The sequence below is a fragment of the Corylus avellana genome, chromosome 6 (genome assembly GCF_965113065.1).
Source record: "Corylus avellana chromosome 6, dhCorAvel1.hap1.2, whole genome shotgun sequence".
In the NCBI taxonomy this organism is placed as follows: Eukaryota; Viridiplantae; Streptophyta; class Magnoliopsida; order Fagales; family Betulaceae; genus Corylus; species Corylus avellana.
This window is the reverse complement of record NC_142495.1, coordinates 24,550,260-24,568,719: the sequence shown is the minus strand read 5'-3', so window position 1 is coordinate 24,568,719 and position 18,460 is coordinate 24,550,260. Positions and strand designations below refer to the sequence as shown.

The 18,460-nt window shown below is 35.5% G+C and overlaps 1 protein-coding gene and 1 pseudogene across 2 annotated transcripts; one reads left to right on the top strand and one right to left on the bottom strand.

The window, feature by feature from the left end:
- Nucleotides 1-188: 188 nt before the first annotated feature.
- Nucleotides 189-7,718, bottom strand: LOC148585068 (uncharacterized; annotated as a pseudogene).
- Nucleotides 7,530-17,519, top strand: BTR1L (binding to TOMV RNA 1L (long form)). Of its 2 annotated transcripts, none has more exons than XM_059600540.2 (8): nt 7,530-7,885; nt 8,449-8,687; nt 8,776-8,882; nt 11,435-11,628; nt 15,678-15,739; nt 16,695-16,790; nt 16,869-16,930; nt 17,023-17,519. In XM_059600540.2, exons 1-8 carry the CDS (start codon nt 7,801-7,803, stop codon nt 17,117-17,119), a joined length of 942 nt encoding a protein of 313 aa, XP_059456523.1. In that variant the 5' UTR covers nt 7,530-7,800; the 3' UTR covers nt 17,120-17,519. The 2 variants fall into 2 exon arrangements, with proteins under 2 accessions (XP_059456523.1, XP_059456522.1); XM_059600539.2 differs by having other exon boundaries at nt 7,532-7,885; nt 15,615-15,739.
- The last annotated feature ends 941 nt before the right edge of the window (nt 17,520-18,460 follow it).

Here is an 18,460-nt window from a genome sequence, read left to right as displayed (position 1 = left end):
TAGTTATTATAAAATATTGTTAGATCTTACAAATCGATGAGAATAGTTCAGCTGCTAAGTTGTCACTCGTTGAGTGAATAAGAGGGAAGGTGTTCGAATCTTTATACGGCTCGGTTTTGAGTTTTCCAAAAAAAATAAAAACCAAAGTCACACTTCTGTTGTTATAGAGCCAGAAAAACTGTTTTAGGCTAATTTAAACCGCATCGAATAAATGAGACCGGAAAATAGCTGCTACATACCAGTGAGAGCCTTGATTCGTCATGAACAGAAGTACTCATGGCTTTGGATTCATGACTAGAAGGAAGAATTGCACCGGTGGACTTCTTGTGGTCCTCTTTTACTTCTTTGTTTTGTCTTAGTGCCTCTTCAAGAGCTTGAGCTCTTTTCAGGCATTCTTGTTTTTCCTGAAGATATTTTATTTGTCTCTGAAATTGGCTATTTTCTCTCTTAATCTGGGCAAACTCATTTTTTCAGCTTAGCATTATGGGCACATAATGCTTCTCTTGCAGTTAGATCCCACTCCAGCCGCAAAATCTTTTCCTCAAGAGCAACTATGTGGTTGCAGTCCTCTGATTCGGATGAAGAATTCTGCATGCTACCCATTTTCTGAATAAATGAGACCCTCTCTGCCTTCAGCTCTTCATAATCTGCAGCTAATATCTGAAATGAAGCTTCCAGTCTTCCATTTTCAAGTTTGGCCTCAGTGAGTGATCTCCTAAAAGCCAAAGCTTCATCCTGAAACATTCCTGCTTTTTGTAATTGAACCTTAAAGCTGGACATTTCTTCTGTTAGCTGTAGCCTCTGGTATTCAGAAGATTTAACCTCTATCTCAAGCCCTGCATCAGATTTAACATCTTCCAATTGCCTTAGCACCTTTCCATGATCAGCCATGAGAATTTCCTGGTTTTGCTTGCTGGCCATGAGCTCACCAATTAGTCCTTGCGCCTTTGTTTCATACTCCTCTTGAAGAATACCAAGCTTGTTTTCATATAATTTAACTTGTCCTCGGACTTCTTGAAGGGCAGCTTCAAGCATAGCTTTATCAGCACCTAAACAACGAACTTCATGTACAACTTCTAAAGCTTTTCTCTTCTTTTCTAGAGATACCTGTTCAGTGAGGTGTGCAACCTGTCTTTGCAAGTCCTCAACCTCAACTGTTTTCTCCATGTATATTCGATTTAACAGGCTCTCCTCGAGAGCAATCTTCTCTTTAAGCCTTTGGTTTCCATGGAGAAGTACATCTAGTTCTGAAGTTATGGCCTTTTCCTTTGAGGCAACTTCTTCTTGCATTAAAGAAATTTTTTCTTCCAAAGCTTCAACTTCATTTAACACATAAGAAAAAACCTTCCGTGATTCCAATTGTTCTGCTTCCAAGACTGTCCAATGCTCATGTAATTCCCAGTTTTTTTCCTTAGCTCTCCATTTGATTTCTGAAGTGAAGAACATTCTTCACTAAGACCTCCAGTCATTAATTGTAAACTTGGATTCACTAATTTCACATACTCTTCTTGTGCTTCTAGCCACCTGTTCTGCATGTTTTGCAACTTCTGTTTCATATCAACTTTTTGTTCCTCTAGTTGAGTTTCCAATCTTCTAATTTCATCCTTGAGGCTAATGGCATGAGATTCTGATTTTTGATTTACCAGACGATTTGCCTCCTTCTCATCAGTCACACATCTCAACACAGCTTCCAAGCCAAATATTCGCTCTGATAACTCCACATTTTCCACTTCTAGTTCAGACAAGTGGACTTCCAAGTCATGTCTGCCATTTTCTATTTCCGCTAATTTCCTTTCAAGAATCTTGCTAGTTGTATCCTGGAAATCCATACTGCCATTAACCACCATCAAATCATTATGCAAATCACCCAAAATACTAATCTCTTCCTGAAGATTAGTAATCTGAGTTTCCTTCATCATACTGTCAGCCTTGAGCTTCTCGGCCTCAAAAGTCTTTTCCAGCAGTTTCTTACTTAGGTTTGTCACTTCAGATACTAATTCCATGTTCACACCATCTAGTACATGTTTGTCCTTGAAAGCATGCAACTGATGCTCCAGGTCTGCACACTTCTTCCAGAAATCTGTACATTGAATCTCTAAGTGGTTGGCAGAAACTTCATTGATAAAAATTTCCTTCTTCAGTTCCTCTTCAGGCTTACATGTTTGAAATTTCAATTGCCTTTCTTCAGGTTCAGAGGTGGGAGAAAAATCATTGTGTGGATCCTCACCTAATGAAGAATTAGAAGAGGCTGCAGATGTCTGAAGATCCTCCCTTGATTCCATGAGCTTAAATTGAAATTTCGAGTTCTCATCCGAAAGCTCACTGCAATATGTTTCGAGCTCTTGCACCTGCTTCGAAGCCTCGATTTCTTTGATAAGAGCAGAATCACCTCCACCTGCAAACTCCATTTCCCTTGAACGTTGAGAATCAAGAGCTTCAGATAATTTTGCTTTCAAATTGATGATTTCTTCCTCCTTTTCGGTTAATCTACTCCATTAGAATTTGAGTCTTGAAACCTCGTTTGGTCTCTATCTCATGGTCCTTCTCCCCCACGCATTTCTCCAGAATCTGGATGGTACTTTCGAAGTTCTTTTGTGATTCCTGCAACTGTTGCAACTGAAGCTCTGAAATCCCATTGTCCTCTCCAATTCCTTTCTGCAGATCATGTACTACTTATTCAACAGCACCACCTTCTAGACTTGATTCACAAGAGGCCTTTCTGATCTCATTGGCTAAAACATGCTTGTTTGAATTGCCTTGATGTTCATGGCTATGCTTTTCTATATCTTCATAACCTGACTTGGCCATTGAAAGATTATCGATCACCTTTTTCTGCTGTTCTAGGGTATCTTCCAGCTCATGAAGAACAGAAACGAGCTCAACGTTTGATTCTTGAGTTTTCCTTAGTTGCAAGGATAATGTGGCATTTAAATCTTTCTGATACTTGAGCTCATCTTTTAGTGCCTTTTGAATATGATCTAAGTTTTCAAGTTCAGAGGAATTTTGTCTCACCTTTGAGTCTTCCAATAAGACTTTTAGTTGCTCAATTTCCTGCTTCAAGGTATCACATTTTGTATGTGAAGCTGCGAGCTCCACTTCTAGACTTGCCCGATTATCTGACTGATCAGAAAATTCCTTCTGCAATCTTTCCAGATCAATCATTAGCTTTCGAGCATTTTGTTTCCACATCCGAGCTTCAGCCCGAAGTAAATCAATTGTAACTTCTGCTGCATCCAGAAGGTCTTTAGTTGAAGCAGAATTATGCGGTAGTGATGTGGCACTGCCATGTGCTTCTTCACCAAAGTCTTCACTTTGTTTATGGAGATTGTTTCCTGAGCCTGAGAACCTTGAAGTATGGTTTCCTGAGCCTGAGAACCTTGAAGTAAAGGATGAGTTATTTGATCTTGAAGCACAACTAAAAGAATAAGAACCACAACCAGATCGAGCTGGCTGAACCTTGTTTGCCACTCAGATTGTTTGTAACCCCATTTAAATTATTTTGGAGTGGAAACTATTTCGCTGTCAATGGACCCCTCCATAGAGTCAGATCTACCATATGAAGTTAATGCTGAGAAACTTATTTCCGGTAGCATTAAGAGAAGATTTTGTCAGTCACAAGTAGTTTTATGAACAATGTTTGTAATAACAAAGAGTAACATTTTAGAAGCTGATCAGAAAAGAAACCCCAGTCATTGAATGCTTGAAAATGAAATGTTAAAACTATTGAAACAAATAGAGATGAACAATTGGTAGTATTAATGGAAGGTAATGAGGACACAATCATGTTCTGATTGCACAAGAAAAAAGCTAACAATTGAAAATCTACACATATCAGTAATGCAACTCATTGTGATAACAAGGTAATGACATACCCTGCAACAAATTTCTCCTGAAAAAATATGTGATGTCCAAGTTTTGACTAGATGATGATCCAACACTCCTGCTAAAGACACTATCAGACACATCTGATTTATTATATATGTCATCATAGTCAACATGCATCTCCGCCATGTATGACTTTGCGTCTTTAAATTGCTCATCCCTCTAAAAGAAAACAAAAAAAAATTAAAGAACTAACAGCATGTCAAAAAGGGCATAAAGATTCTCTCTGGACCACATTACCTGAGCTTTGTTCTTGGTGTTAGGCATTGAATTTTAATTTGCAATCCAGTGAGGAGACCAAAAGGCTTGCTTTAGATAGGGGTTAAAGCCAAGAACTTGTTATCTCAGAATCAAATAATCAAAAGCTGACTAGTGCAAACTAATAATCAGAGGTTTTGTAATCATTTTTTATTTTTTATTTTTTTAATATGGGCTTTTAGACTTTTTAAGGTGCTGTAGGCCATTTTGTCCCTATTTTTTGTGCTTATTTTAAATATTTTTTTTGTCAAGTGTTCCAAAAAATTATGAATATGTTGAAATCCTATCCCTAACTTGTATTTAAAATGACACAATTTTGGTGTTAAGTTTAACACTAAAATTGCATCGTTTTAATGTCATATTTTTAATATAAAATATAAAATATATATTTATATTATTATGCAGTTATAAAAAACCGCACCTACCAAAACGATTATGCGGTTATAAGCAATTACTGGTTTTCATTTCATTTTTATTATTTGTTAATAAGTTTGATGTTTAGTACTTTGATTATTAAATTTAGGGAAAAGTTCACATAACCCCCTCAAACTACCACTCAATTGACAATGTCCCCCCCAAACTTTCAATTGTGACAATGTCCCCCCCAAACTATCAAAAATTGTCAATGTTCCCCTCAATGACTAAATTACCCTTAGTAAAATAAATAAATAAATAAATAAAAACTAAAACTTCTAGAAAAAACCTAAAACTAACAAAAAAAAAAAAAAAATCCAAACGATGGCTAATTTTTTTATTTTTTATTTTTAAATCAATTTTATAATAAAAAAAATTAAAAACAAAATTCGATTTTTTTTTTTTTAATAAAAACTGAAAATTTTCGTTTTTTTTTTGTTTTATAATTTTATTTAAATAAAAATTTACGTTTTAAAAAATAAAATTTTCGTTTAATAAAATGAAATTTTTTGTTTTTTAAAACTAAATAAAAAAAATATATAGTTTTTTTTTTAATAAAAATTTCCGTTTAAAAAAAAATTAAAATTTTTGTTTAAAAAAATTTGTTTTTTTTTTTTTAAATATAATCTTTAAATTAAAATTTTTCGTTTTTTAAAAAAATCAATTTTTTTTTTTTGAATTTATAGGGGTATTTTTGTCTTATTAAGAAATCTATAAGGACATTTTTGTCTTATTGCTAGTCTTGGGAGGGACATTGACAATGTTTTGGTAGTTTGGAGAGGATATTGTCACAATTGAAAGTTTGGGGGGGACATTGTCAATTAAGTGATAATTTGAGGGGGGTATGTGGACTTTTCCCTTAAATTTATTTTTTGTAGTTATTAGTTGCTAAATTTCTAGCTAAGGTTACGGGTGAAGCCTAGTATTTTTATTATGCCTTTTTTAGACTTTTATATGTTGTTCGCCATAGATTAATAATTGGTTCAAATGTTATGCTCATGGTATTATTGAATGAAATGTTATGTTTTTCTAAAAAATAATTGAATGTCAAACATAATTCTAATTTGAAAGTAATTTCATGAGAAGAAATTAATTTTGATTTATTATGATTTTCGTTTATATCAAATTCTTATTCTATTTGATTTGTTATGATTCGAATATATAATAAATGCTTAATTAAATATGTGTCAAGTTATCAAAATCAAATTCTTAATTAAAATTTTTTCAATTTATTTAAATTTTTATGAGTGATTTATAGCTTTATATTCCGATTAGGGTAATTGATTTTCTACTTAATTTAGTTAACTCTGTCTCAGGAATAAGTAATAAAAATGTTAGGTGGATCCTTTTAGCCTTAGTGTTTTTGTTACTTTTTTTTTTTCCAACTTAAATTTATTTAGTTTGGTTTAATAATTTAATTATAGTTTACCATTGACTCAACTCTACTTTTTCAACTATTTTTATTTTTCTACAAAAGAAAAAAAATTACTTTAGTGTTTTATCATTCCTTGTGAATCGACTTCGTATTTAGCAATAATTTATTATTTGCGATAGCTTGCACTTAAGTTTGCACTCTTTTAGCCATAGCACCCTATAGAAGAAAGCGATGAATAGTTGTTCTACACTAACAAAGGGGACGTTGGAGGTGCCTCCACCCCTATACACCTTTTGTAGGGGTGGATCTCCACCATCCCACAAAAGTGTTGATGAGGTGGCTCTAGCATTGTTCACCTTTGCATGGGTGGAGAGCCACCCCTTCAGAGGGGGCGATGAAGTAGTTTTAGCTCCACTTACCTATGCAGTGGTGGAGATCCATTCTTGTATACTTATGCGAGGATAAAGATCTCCACCCTCGGTGGGGGTTGAGCCATCCTTGTATATCTTTATAAGGGTAGATCTCTCTAGCTTCACATGAGGTAGATCTCTACCCCACCATTCGCTTTTGTGAGGCCGATGGAGGTGGAGTCACCCCCGCTACGTATATATGGGATTGGAATCACGCTCTAGCGTCCCTTTTTATAGGGCGGAAGTGGCAGTGGAGTGGATCTTCACCTTTTTTTTTTATTTCTTAATTATATATTTTATTATAATTGCTTATGTGGCAAATTATCGAGTATCTAGATGCACGTGTCACATTTTCATTAATTTGGCATGGAAAACATAACAAGTGTCCCTTTTAATGTATTGCTTCAAAAAAAAAAAAAAAAAAAGGCTAGTTTCCCATTAAAGAGCATATGAAAAATCTGACTGAGGCCTATTTGTCACTTAAGCAAAACTCAATACTTTAATTGTCAAAATAGAACTCGAAAACTATATTTCACATGCAAAACTCATAAATCTCAGGAAAAATTTCTCTTAAAATAATGATATTAAATGCTAAGTGGTGGTAATATAATTTATACAATGATATCTCCCAATAGAATTCAAACATTAGACACAAGCTATTAAAAAATCAATTAACGAAGTAAATGGATCTGATTATGTTGAGACAAGTCAACGGTAGTTTAACATTCAGATCAAGGTTGGTCTGTTTCCTTGAAAGCAGAAGTTTCAAACAAATAATTAATTAATTAATAAAAGTGGACGAATTGCCATTATCACCTTTACATATACAATACTAAATATAATTAGAATAACTACATTAATAGCTGTATTAACACTTAGTTTGGCTCTCAAATTATATCGACAGCTATATTAACATTTGTAATTATATCCATCATTAAAGTATAAACAGATCTGAAAACCAAAGTTTATAACAATAAAATCCAGCTAGGAAAGCTTTAGAGGGAATTATTATTATTATTATTTGTATTGTATTAGCTGTTTTGGGAGGTTAAAGGTCCATCATTTTTCATTTTGTAATTTTAGTTTAAAGTTGTCAGAAAAAGGATAATTTTTATTATATGCTTTGATTTAATAACAACCACGGCGAAAGAAGCTCAAAAGAAAAGAAAAAAAGAAAAGGGAAAAACCGGGCAAAACAAACACACACGTATAAGTCTGTGTACAGAGATTATAGATAGGTAAGTAGAGGTTTGAACTCACAGCTCGAACCCATCCAACCCAACGCAACCCTTCATTCGGCGAGAACGCACGCTGTCGGCGCTCGTCTTCTCTTTCGAGCATCTTCTCCAACTCCAGGTTGTCTTCGTCTCGAAAGCCATTCCAATTGCGTCTGAGCATCTCTCTCTGTGAGTGAATTTGCTGCTTTCGCTAGACACAGGGGAAGGAGGAGGATACAGAGGAATGGAGTCGACTGAGTCTTCCTACGTGTCGTCGCCGGAGGCCCCGCGTAAGCGATCTCCGCCGCCGCCAAAGTCTCCGAACTCAGGTCTCTCTGATCCGATCTGTTCTCTCTCTGAAATTCTGATTCTCTCTCTAGATTTTTTCTTGTAATTCTTAGCTGCAATTCGGTCTGAATGCTTTATTTTAGTGCCACTATTTGTTAATAATCGTGATGCATTAGGATGGTGACAATGTCGTTCACCAATCTGTGTTACCCTAACCCTAACTCTCGCCGTAAGCTACTGAGAAAATGGATGAAAATAAAATAAAACAAAGATTTCGAGTGTTGGACCTTGTTTGGCTGCTGAGAAAGTCTGGAAAGAAGCACAATTGTTTTTAGAGTAACATGGATAAGAAAATTAGTTCTAGGATGCTCGTTTTATATTCAATAATTTGCGTTAATTGTACTGATAATACTATGTTATGAGCCAATGATCGTCTGGTTGGTGTTGGTGATTATGCTCTCTGTGACCATTGTAATTTCGTTTAATGTGACATTTCAAATAACATCTCATTTGATCTCTTTTTAATTATCAGAATTGTTGAAATTCTCCCCAGATTTGTTGCTTCTGCTTATTGAATGTATTTTTTCATGCTTGCATCTCCCAGATTCTATGGAGAAGCCCACGTACATCAAGTTTCTTGTATCAAATGCTGCAGCTGGCTCTGTTATTGGAAAGGGTGGCTCAACAATAACTGATTTTCAGTCACAATCTGGAGCGCGAATTCAGTTGTCACGCAACCATGAATTTTTTCCAGGGACAACTGATAGGATTATTATGGTATCTGGATCAATTAATGAAACACTCAAGGCTGTAGAACTGATTCTTGCCAAATTGCTTAGTGAGGTAATCCTGATGTTTGTTTCAGTCCATGTTTCTAAAAGATCATTCTGCTTATTTCAGATACTAATTAAAATTTTCTTTTTTCTGGTAGTTTCAATCTGAAGAAGGTGATGATGTTGAGCCAAGAACAAAAGTGAGACTTATTGTTCCAAATAGCTCATGTGGTGGCATAATTGGGAAAGGGGGTTCCACCATAAAGTAGGAAAACTGCTCCCTTTATTTTTTAATCATAAAACATGCTTAAGATCTATGCTCTTAAAACTTTATTCATAAATAAGCAGTTTTTATTGGCAATGACATTAAAAAGCTCTGTGATTGAAATTTTTCTTTTGTCTTTTCCCCTTTTCAGAATATTAAACAAACTTTGTGCTTGTTTATGTAGAATTTCTTCATAATACTCATTTGAATGTGTGCAATTTATGAGGAATTAATTGTATGTATTGAATGCTGATATAAGTTAGAACAAACTTAGATGATATTGAAATAGTTTGGTGTAATTTTAGATTACTCGGAGATAATGGATGGCTAAATGTGTTACTACAGTTGCATCATTTCCTTTTCAGTGAGAAAATATACTAGTGTTATGGTGTTTAAAATTTTCTTCATGAAATTGAATGTCATGTTGTATATGTTTATAAATATGATTTTACGGATTGGTAGGACACTTCAACTATGCCACTTACCAATCCTTGAGAAGTGTAGTTAAGTTTGAGCATGAACTCAGATGAGGTGATCCTATGCGTACTTAGTTGGGTTTCAGATTTGAGTGTGACCTTTGGGATTTAGGTAATGGAAACAATTAGATATGAAATGCCTAGGCTAGAGGAGCAAAATACATGTTAAAGTTACACAAATTGGTCATGTTAATCAGTTGATGCATATCTCAGGTAGGGCCTTTTTATTTTTTGGTGCTTTTTAACGCTCATCCTTTCTAGTCCACTTCTTATGCAACCAAAGGAAATTTTTTGTGTTAAATGTTTTACTTTCATTAGATCTTACATAAAACTGGACTTGGGGGAGGTTGAAGGTAAGGTGTTTTAAGATTGCTCCACGAATATGGGGGAGATGTCTTTTTGATGGGGTTTATTAAAATTACCATGCTAAAGGTACTGAATAGCTATCATTGTGTTTGTTGGCTGTATGCAAGTCATAATTTTCTCCATGAAAGTGGTAAGAAACATGCAAAACAGATTGACATTTTGACCTCCTTTTTTCCTTTTTTTTTTTGGGGTTACATAATTGATGATTCAGTGGAGGTCTGCAAACAAAGGTTTGACTTGGAGAAAGACCACAAGTAAAGAATAGATGTTAAAAATTGCCACTCAGAGCTAAGTTCCACCCCTTTCTATGGTGGCTATTGAGTCACCTACGAGTTTGATTGAAGTGAGGGAGTTGATTATAAAATATTGATTAAGAATACTATCCTGTTGGACCCTAGATGCCTGTTTCTGAAATAAAGTGGCATCATATTTGCTCTAGGGGTGGAATTTTTTTTTATCAGTCACTTATGTCCTCATTTGGATTCTCAATCTTTGAGTTTTAATCTGCTGAAGTCGTAGTTGTTACATACCTACTCTGGTTTGCTTCATATTGTCAGTAGTTCCTCCAACCTAGAAAGGATTTGGTACATAGAGTGGACAGGTGTGCAGTACAGTATTCCATTATTCATGGGATAATTTTTCAGGTGTTTTTAAAACTTTTTTCCTTCCCAAAGCTTTTGGGGTTATGCTGGGATTTGTTTTGAGTGTTTCTACGTCTTATGGCTCTAGTTGATGGACTGTCTTTATAATTTGACTTTGTATATGATCGGTGTAAAGACTGTTGATATATGGTTGCTGATCTAAAAGGGGTGCATAGATAGGGAGATTTGTGCTTAGATAGCAAGGCAAACAGTTACCCATATAAAAATGATGCCATTTATTGAGAATGTGCAACATTATAAATGTCCATGGCTATGTTTGTTAAATGTTTTGAAAATTTATTTTTGTGTTTTGATTTGAAAAGGTTTTTGACGTGACAGAAACTTCAAATGTGTTTTCCATGGGGTTCATATGTGAAAAGTGTTATGTGGGTTCCACAGAAGAAATTTGTTTGGTAAACCTTTTGAAAAGTGTTTTGTATTTTCAAAGAAACAAACATTGAACTTGCTTATTTTGAGATAACACATTTCTTTTTTCAAGTATTTACTTATCAAAATTCTTTTTTCAGGTGTAGAGCTTGACTTCTTACTAGTAAAAAATTAAAAAGAATTATACAAATGGAAAAAATAGAGAGGTAGCGGTGGGTCCACCTCAAAGGAGGAGAAAGGGTGGCCATGTGGCCACCTTTGACCTTGTGGGGTGGCCGCGTGACCACTTTTGTCCTATTGGGTGGCCACAAGGCCACCTCTGTCTTATTGGGATGGCCCACCCTTCTTCAGCATTGAGGGTATCCGTGCTTGCCACCTCTTTTTTTTTCTCATTTTTTTTTTTAAAATTTTTTTATTTATATTTATTATTATTATTATTATTATTTTTTTATTTATTTATTTATTTTTAATATTTTAAGTAATAATTAAGCTTCTACCCCTACAAAAAGAACTGAATGTTTTTCCAAAATATTTGTATAAGGTGTGAATAGTTCTCTAAAAGTGTGTTGTTTATTATTTTTTGAAAGTGTTTTGGTGTTTCTTGATTTTGAATTGCAGGTTCCTGTTAATGTATTTGCCTGAAAAGGGGCTATTGCTGATATCTAGTTTTGCAATTGAGCAGGTCATTTATCGAAGAGTCGCAAGCTGGCATTAAGATATCTCCTCAGGATAATAATTACTTTGGGTTGAATGATAGGTTAGTGACGCTGACAGGAAATTTAGATGAGCAGATGAGGGCTATTGACCTGATTCTTTCTAAGCTAGCTGAAGACCCTCATTACTCCCAGTCTATGAATGCCCCATTTTCATATCCAGGTGTGTCTTCTGTTATCAGATTATCAATATAATCATACTGCTAGTATACTCAGGGCAGCTATAGTTTCAAATGCTACTGTACATTTCATGCTTTCTTTATCTTCTTGGTCTTATAGATTAAGTAATGCTCATGACTTGGTGCTCTATCTAATATTTTGTACTTTTTTAACATGTGTTTTTACCTCTGCTGTGAAGTGTTTACAGTTTGGTTAATGCATATTTGGTATGTGGTTTCAGTTTGCAGTGAAAATTTGGTAGGTTTATAGTTTCTTGGTCTTATAGATTAGGGTTAATCATTCATTCATTTACACATTATCCCCATAAACTACCACCTGTCATGCTCAACCTCCTTGAACTACAATTTCCTTACAAAAAAACCCTCGCTGTTAGTCAAAATCGTTAAAGGGACGCGAAATGACGAAAATACCCTAAGTCTAGAAACTAAATTTAGTTAAATACCTAGTTTGTTTATTTTATTTTATTTTTTATTTTTTTTTTATATATATTAGGATATTTCTGTCCTTTTACGTCTAAAAATGCATATTCTGATGGTAGTTTATGGGGGCAATGTGTAAGAATGGTAGTTTAGCGGAAGGAAAAGGTAATTAACCCTAAGTAATGCTCATGACTTGGTGCCTCAATCTTATATTTTGTACTTTTTTAATGTGTTATGCCTCTATTGTAAAGTGTTAATGGTTTGTTTAAGAGTAATGCTACTCTTCATATCCATTTCACACCGGTTGACGTGGTTCGTTTTAAGTAGCTGACATCAGAAATCATCTAAAATACGTCACGTCGGCTGATGTGAAATGAATGTGATAAATGGGTGTGAAGAGTAGTATTTGGTTAATACATATTTAGTATGTGGTTTCAGTTTGTAGAAAATTTGGTAGGTTTGTAGCATGTTACAAATATGAGTGTATCTAAATCCCTTTAATCAAGTAGGACCATAATCACATTATTCTGAGGTGAGATTTAACTAGAATTGAGAGCAAATTCCTCTTCTTCCCTCCCCTAACCTTCCCCTGACTGATGGTCCTTCTTTCTCTTGCCTTTGCATATTTCTGCTGGCCCTGGTGCTCTGAAGAGTGAGGGTGGGAGAATACAACCGCATATGATGACTAAGATCTCTATATTCTAAATGTAAACATATGAAGAATGTATTATGAGTGGTTTAATATTTATAGAATAAATTAAACCTGGAATTATATCTAATTTTTTTGGAAATAAAGCTTACCTCCTCTTGGAAGCCTTAAGAGAGAGAGATCAATAGATAATATCGGAAGGCAGCAAATCATTCATCCAATGAAGTCAGTGAACAAGTAATGACCCTCACTATTTGTTGAATCACTATGATCTCCATCACCATCGTCTTTAGTCCTGTTAAATTTGGGTGGGAAGCTTAGAGACCCACTTGAGGTGACAAAATTATATGTTCTAGGAGAGCGTGGCTTTGAAAAAATTAGAATAGAATAGGCTCTGAGCTGATCTGGAGGAAATCAACTACCTAGGGGCAAGTGCAAAAGCCACATTCACTGTAACAGCTAATGTTAACCATTTTTTTTTGTAGGAAATGAATTTTAAGTGTTATCACAAAAAGTGCATCAATGTTGTTACAAGATAATGAAAGTTGATGTGTAATTCATGAAGAGGATCTCAAAAGAAGTTAAGTTCTACAACAAGTGAAAATATAATCAGATTTGGAACTTTTATTTAAAACTATTTTGTATTTTCTTAACGTTTAGAACTGGCCTAATGGCTGTTCAAGAGAATTGAGGGAAATTGACGTAGTGGTAGCGTGATAGGGGAAGAATAGAAGCAACAACGTTTTCTATTCGAAAGAACCACAAGCCAAAGCTTGAAAGTTTAGAACTGGCCCAATGGCTGTTCAAGAGAATTGAGGGAAATTGACGTAGTGGTAGCGTGATAGGGGAAGAATAGAAGCAACAATGTCTTCTATTCGAAAGAACCACAAGCCAAAGCTTGAAAGAAACGATAAAAAAAAAACTCGATAACTTTATTGATTAAATATTTCATTATCAAATGCTGATATTTTCGTTACATTCAACACTCTTTCTATAATATAAATACAAAGCTTCAAAAGGAAAGAAACTAATTGCTAGAATTAATCTAAACATGACAACAATTTCTCAACTATAGAAAGTCTAACTAATGCTAGCAATATAAAGATGGGTAAATCTCTTAAAGTTGGAAAACTAAGAGAAATAAGGGAAGTCAATGCCAACAAATAAACCAAAATCATTAACTCTAATATAAGAGGGAAATAAATCATTCTGAAATTCGCATGAAATTTGGATGGAAAGTCTGAATGGAAATTAAGTTAGGATTCTAGTCTGTTGGGGAATCCTTTCTTTTTATACTTTCATTGTTGAAGATAGGATGAAAATATGCTCAAATAACACTATTTGGATTGTCGCGGTTGCACTCACATTCGAAGGAAAGTGCACCCAATCAATTTGGCAAGGTCCCCAGGGCGTTTTGGTTGCACTCCTGTTCGAGCAGGATTGCACCCCTTCAAATTGTTAAGGTCCCCAGGGTGTTTTTGTTGCACCCCTGTTCGGACGGGAGTGCAACCAATCGTCTCAAGCCAGACTTCTGAGAGGCTTGTTCTCACCCCCGCTAGAACAAGGTGCAAACAAGCTATTCGGCCCCTCTCCCCGAGGGTTCTGGTCACACTCCCGTTCAAACGGGTGCAGCCAAGCTTTTCTGTCTCGCTGGGGGCAATGCTACATCAGTTCCTGGAATCCATCCTACATAAGAAATTCTTGTGATAAAAGTTATGTTTGACCTAGCAGTTTTCTAGCTTTATCCTCCTTCCCCCCCCACCAACCCCACACCCCCCCCCCCCCCCCCCCACCCCCTCTTTAATATTTTTAAGAATGCATAATTGAAAATGAGTTATTTACCATGTTATGGCTTAAAATTTCCTAGAACTTCACCCCATTGTTGTTTGCCCAAGTTATGTCTACTCTAACTCTCTCTGAAGAAGTTTTGATACTTAAGGTAGGATGTAGCTTTTGCCTCACTTCACATGAGGACCATAATCTGTGCCTCCAATTCTTCTCACTTAAAACTATGAAAACAAATTTATTCCTATGTGAGAGTCTACAGTTGTTATTTGGGGCCAGAAGTCACGGTGCCCCATACCACCTGCTCGATTGTCCAAGAAATTACAATATATATTTTGGAGTAAACATCTATCCCTTTATCGTATTTTATCTTTAAAGATGCTTGACGGCAGGCAGTGTTTGTGGTCCCATATAAATGAAAATGAAATCTAATAAAGAGGCGGTCCTTATATGTTTAGTGCATATGTCCTGCCATCCTTATTTATAGTACTTGATCTGGTGTTGTAGTCTGATAATTCCACCTTCCAGCCTTGGATGTTTTTTAGAACTGAGAACCAACTGTTGCCATTCTCTGGTCTTGCCAAGTAGTGCCTTGATTAGATGACACCTGAAGGGGGATCTTTTTGCGCTATACATTATCTTTAAATTTAAATCTAGCCCAATAGATATGGTTTTTAACTTCCTTTCTACCGACTGACTGATTTTAAATGGCTTGTTGAGTGAATCTCTGGCTTAAATTTTGTTGGTAGTGTCATTCTTGTTTAAAGACCCGCTCAAGTATCCAGGATCCATCTGAAAGAGAAAAAAAAAATTCCCATAGACCTAGGTGTAATGAATTTCTTAGTTCATCAGCATGCAAGTACTGATAACATTGAGTTAATCAACAAGGTTCATGTTTTATGAAAATGTTGAATATATCAGAAGTTTTCAATGGATGTAGGTTATTGTAATGTTCTATGTTTTTAATGCTGGTTATCGATAGCCCTTAAAAAATGGAAATTAGGGTGTGGCAGTTCTAGTTTATAGCACACTCTATTGTTGCTTGTTTTGTATTTTGTCTGGGATTGTTATGGTGAAGATTGATATCTAGTAAGTTCTCTTCAACTTGAATCTTAGGTGTTTCCTTCTCCGGTTTTCATGGTATTCCATATACACATGTGCTTCCTTCTGTTGCAACAGCGCCCCATAATGCAATGAACTATGGATCAAATGGAGCTGGAGGGAAGTTTCCGAACAACAAGGTTTATTATACTCCATAACTCTTTAGTTTTGTTGATGTTTCCAGGCGTTAATTACACTGATTATGTTAATGCTAGATTTTCTATGCTTCCATATCATTTGCCTAGAGAGGCTCTGTAATTTTCTTACATGCAAGGGCTAGAGGTGCCAATCTTCAAGGGACCTTAATGAAAGACTGAGGTTTCCAGATTAAAATTTGACCTTTTTGTAAGGTAGAATTAGAATAGACTCAAAGCAGTATGTTACAATAGACATCTATCTATATCCAAGCACTAAGTTGATTTTTAGTAAATCAGTTCGGATATTTTCACTCATATTTTGTGGCCTTTTCTGTAGAGCATCCTCATTGGAACTGAAATTTAGAGTGGTTTGTTCTAGATTTGTCCACTACTTAGTTTGTACACTGAAAAGATATTGCATGAGAATCCTATGTGGGTAAAAAAAATGTAACTGTATGACAATGTATAAGTACGTAATTCTTGTTTTGTACCAGATTTGTAGATGTTAAAATTGAAATAGACTAGAGCTATGCACGGGCTTGGGTCTTGTATATGTTTTGCTTCACTACTTTGGCTCATTAAGATCCTTAGATGCTAAGATCACAAGAAACCAAGTTCAAGGTGATTGATTGCTTTCTATTGATTTATCTCTTCCCTTCTTGAACATTGAGAACCAGCAGCTTGGGTTGTATGTTCTTTGATGGGACTGAGAAAAACAAATCCTGTTATCATTTCTGGTGAACCCCAAGTACTGATGTTCCATGGGAAAAAAATGAATGTGTTATATGACCAATCTTGTCTGTCACTCTAAAAGCAGTATCTCAGTGAGTTCATACCTATATCCTTGTTATTTCGTTCAATATTATTTTGGTATTGTTTTGAAGATGTTACAAGTTACATTTGTGTTGTGTATGTATCGTGGATTATGGTTTATAGAAAGCCTTGTGATGTTTTTCAGGAGGATCGCAGTAACTCGGTGACCATTGGCATTGCAGATGACCATATAGGCTTGGTTGTTGGTCGTGGTGGAAGAAATATAATGGAAATCAGCCAGGTATATACGTGGCAAATGGTGTCGTTTTTCGCTTAGTACTGGACGTTCACTAAAACTAGAGCACTTCATTTCTTGCAGGTTAGTGGGGCCAGAATAAAGATATCAGATAGGGGTGATTTTATGTCTGGGACAACTGATAGGTAAAAGGGACTCATCGTTGTCATCAATCTGCTTGCCTTAGGAGAGTTACCTTGACAATAAATGTATTAACGTTTTGTACCTTGTTGTGCAGGAAAGTAACAATCACGGGGTCACAGAGAGCAATCCATGCAGCTGAGTCCATGATAATGCAGAAAGTGACCTATGCTTCTGAGAGGGTCATGGAATAGATTTAAAATATTCCCACCCAAAATTCTCGTTAACAATCTTTTGGTGGACCTACCTGAAATTTCGTTATACAATTTGTAATTTTTTTGAAATGTTCTCACATGATGATATCAGTTGGGAGAAATCTGCATAGTTTGGTAGGGGCAGGAGCGGGAAACTTTCTTTTTGCTGAGAGAGATCATTGTGCTAGGAATCTGTATGAGATTACGGATTAATTTATCCCTGAGGAAGTGTTGGAAGAGGCCATTGTTGATTGACCATACAGAATGATTAGCTTTGCTTCTATTTATAGTTGTAATTTCTAAATGAGCAAGTATTTTGTCTAATCTATATCTTCATTGGATACTTACTTTAACGTTTGAAGATTTTTCTAATGGAGCAATTGTTCTGCAACTTACGATAGTTATGTAGTCTCTATAAAGATTCAAATTCTGTGTCATAATCTTTTATGTTATTATAGTCATCATCTTCATCATTATCTATGGTGGATATGTGAAACTACTGTTTGCAAGGGTGGAGCTATGGGCTAAATCTGCTAGGGGGTTGAGATTCACGTAGATTCATGGGATTACTTGTACTGGAATGTGGTTGGTCACATATGTCATACCCAACCAGCTCTCCCTCAAAAAATTCCTTTTTTTTTTTTTTTTTTTTTTTTAGGATATCGGGAAAAACCTCTACAAGGCCAGAGTAAACTTTGGTCCCGTGTACCGTATTTGCTAGGGGGTTGTGATTCACGTGGATTCATGGGATTACTTGTACTGGAATGTGGTTACTTTGCTAGGGGGTTGTGATTCACGTGGATTCATGGGATTACTTGTACTGGAATGTGGTTGGTCACATACCCAAAAAAAATTCCTTTTTATTTTTATTTTTAATTTTTTTTATTTAATTTTTTTATTTTTAGGATATCGAGGAGAACCTCTACAAGGCCCCTTCAGACTTATCCCAGCAGAGTAAACTTTGGTCACGTGTACCGTTCCCTTAAGAGTTTTCTTACGTGAAACTGGGTAAATCACTAGCTTTTCACCGGGGATGTAGTCCTTAGGGATTGTTTGCACTCAAGAGATGTTGAATATTGGACCTTGAAGGGAGCAAACCTTAAAGACTAAGGTCTTTATCACTTGGACCAACCCCTTAGAATTCGCTCAAAAAATTCCTCTCTTGCCATTCCTTGTGAATCCCTTCCCCGCCTTCATCCTCTTCTTCTCTTGATCTTTGCAGCTCTCCAATCATTGAATCAAACCTCTCTTGTGGGCTGCATAACCTCTCTTAAGCCAATATTTAAAAGCATTCTTAAAGCGATCCTCACACAACTTTGACCTTTTTCTCAGCCGGAACCA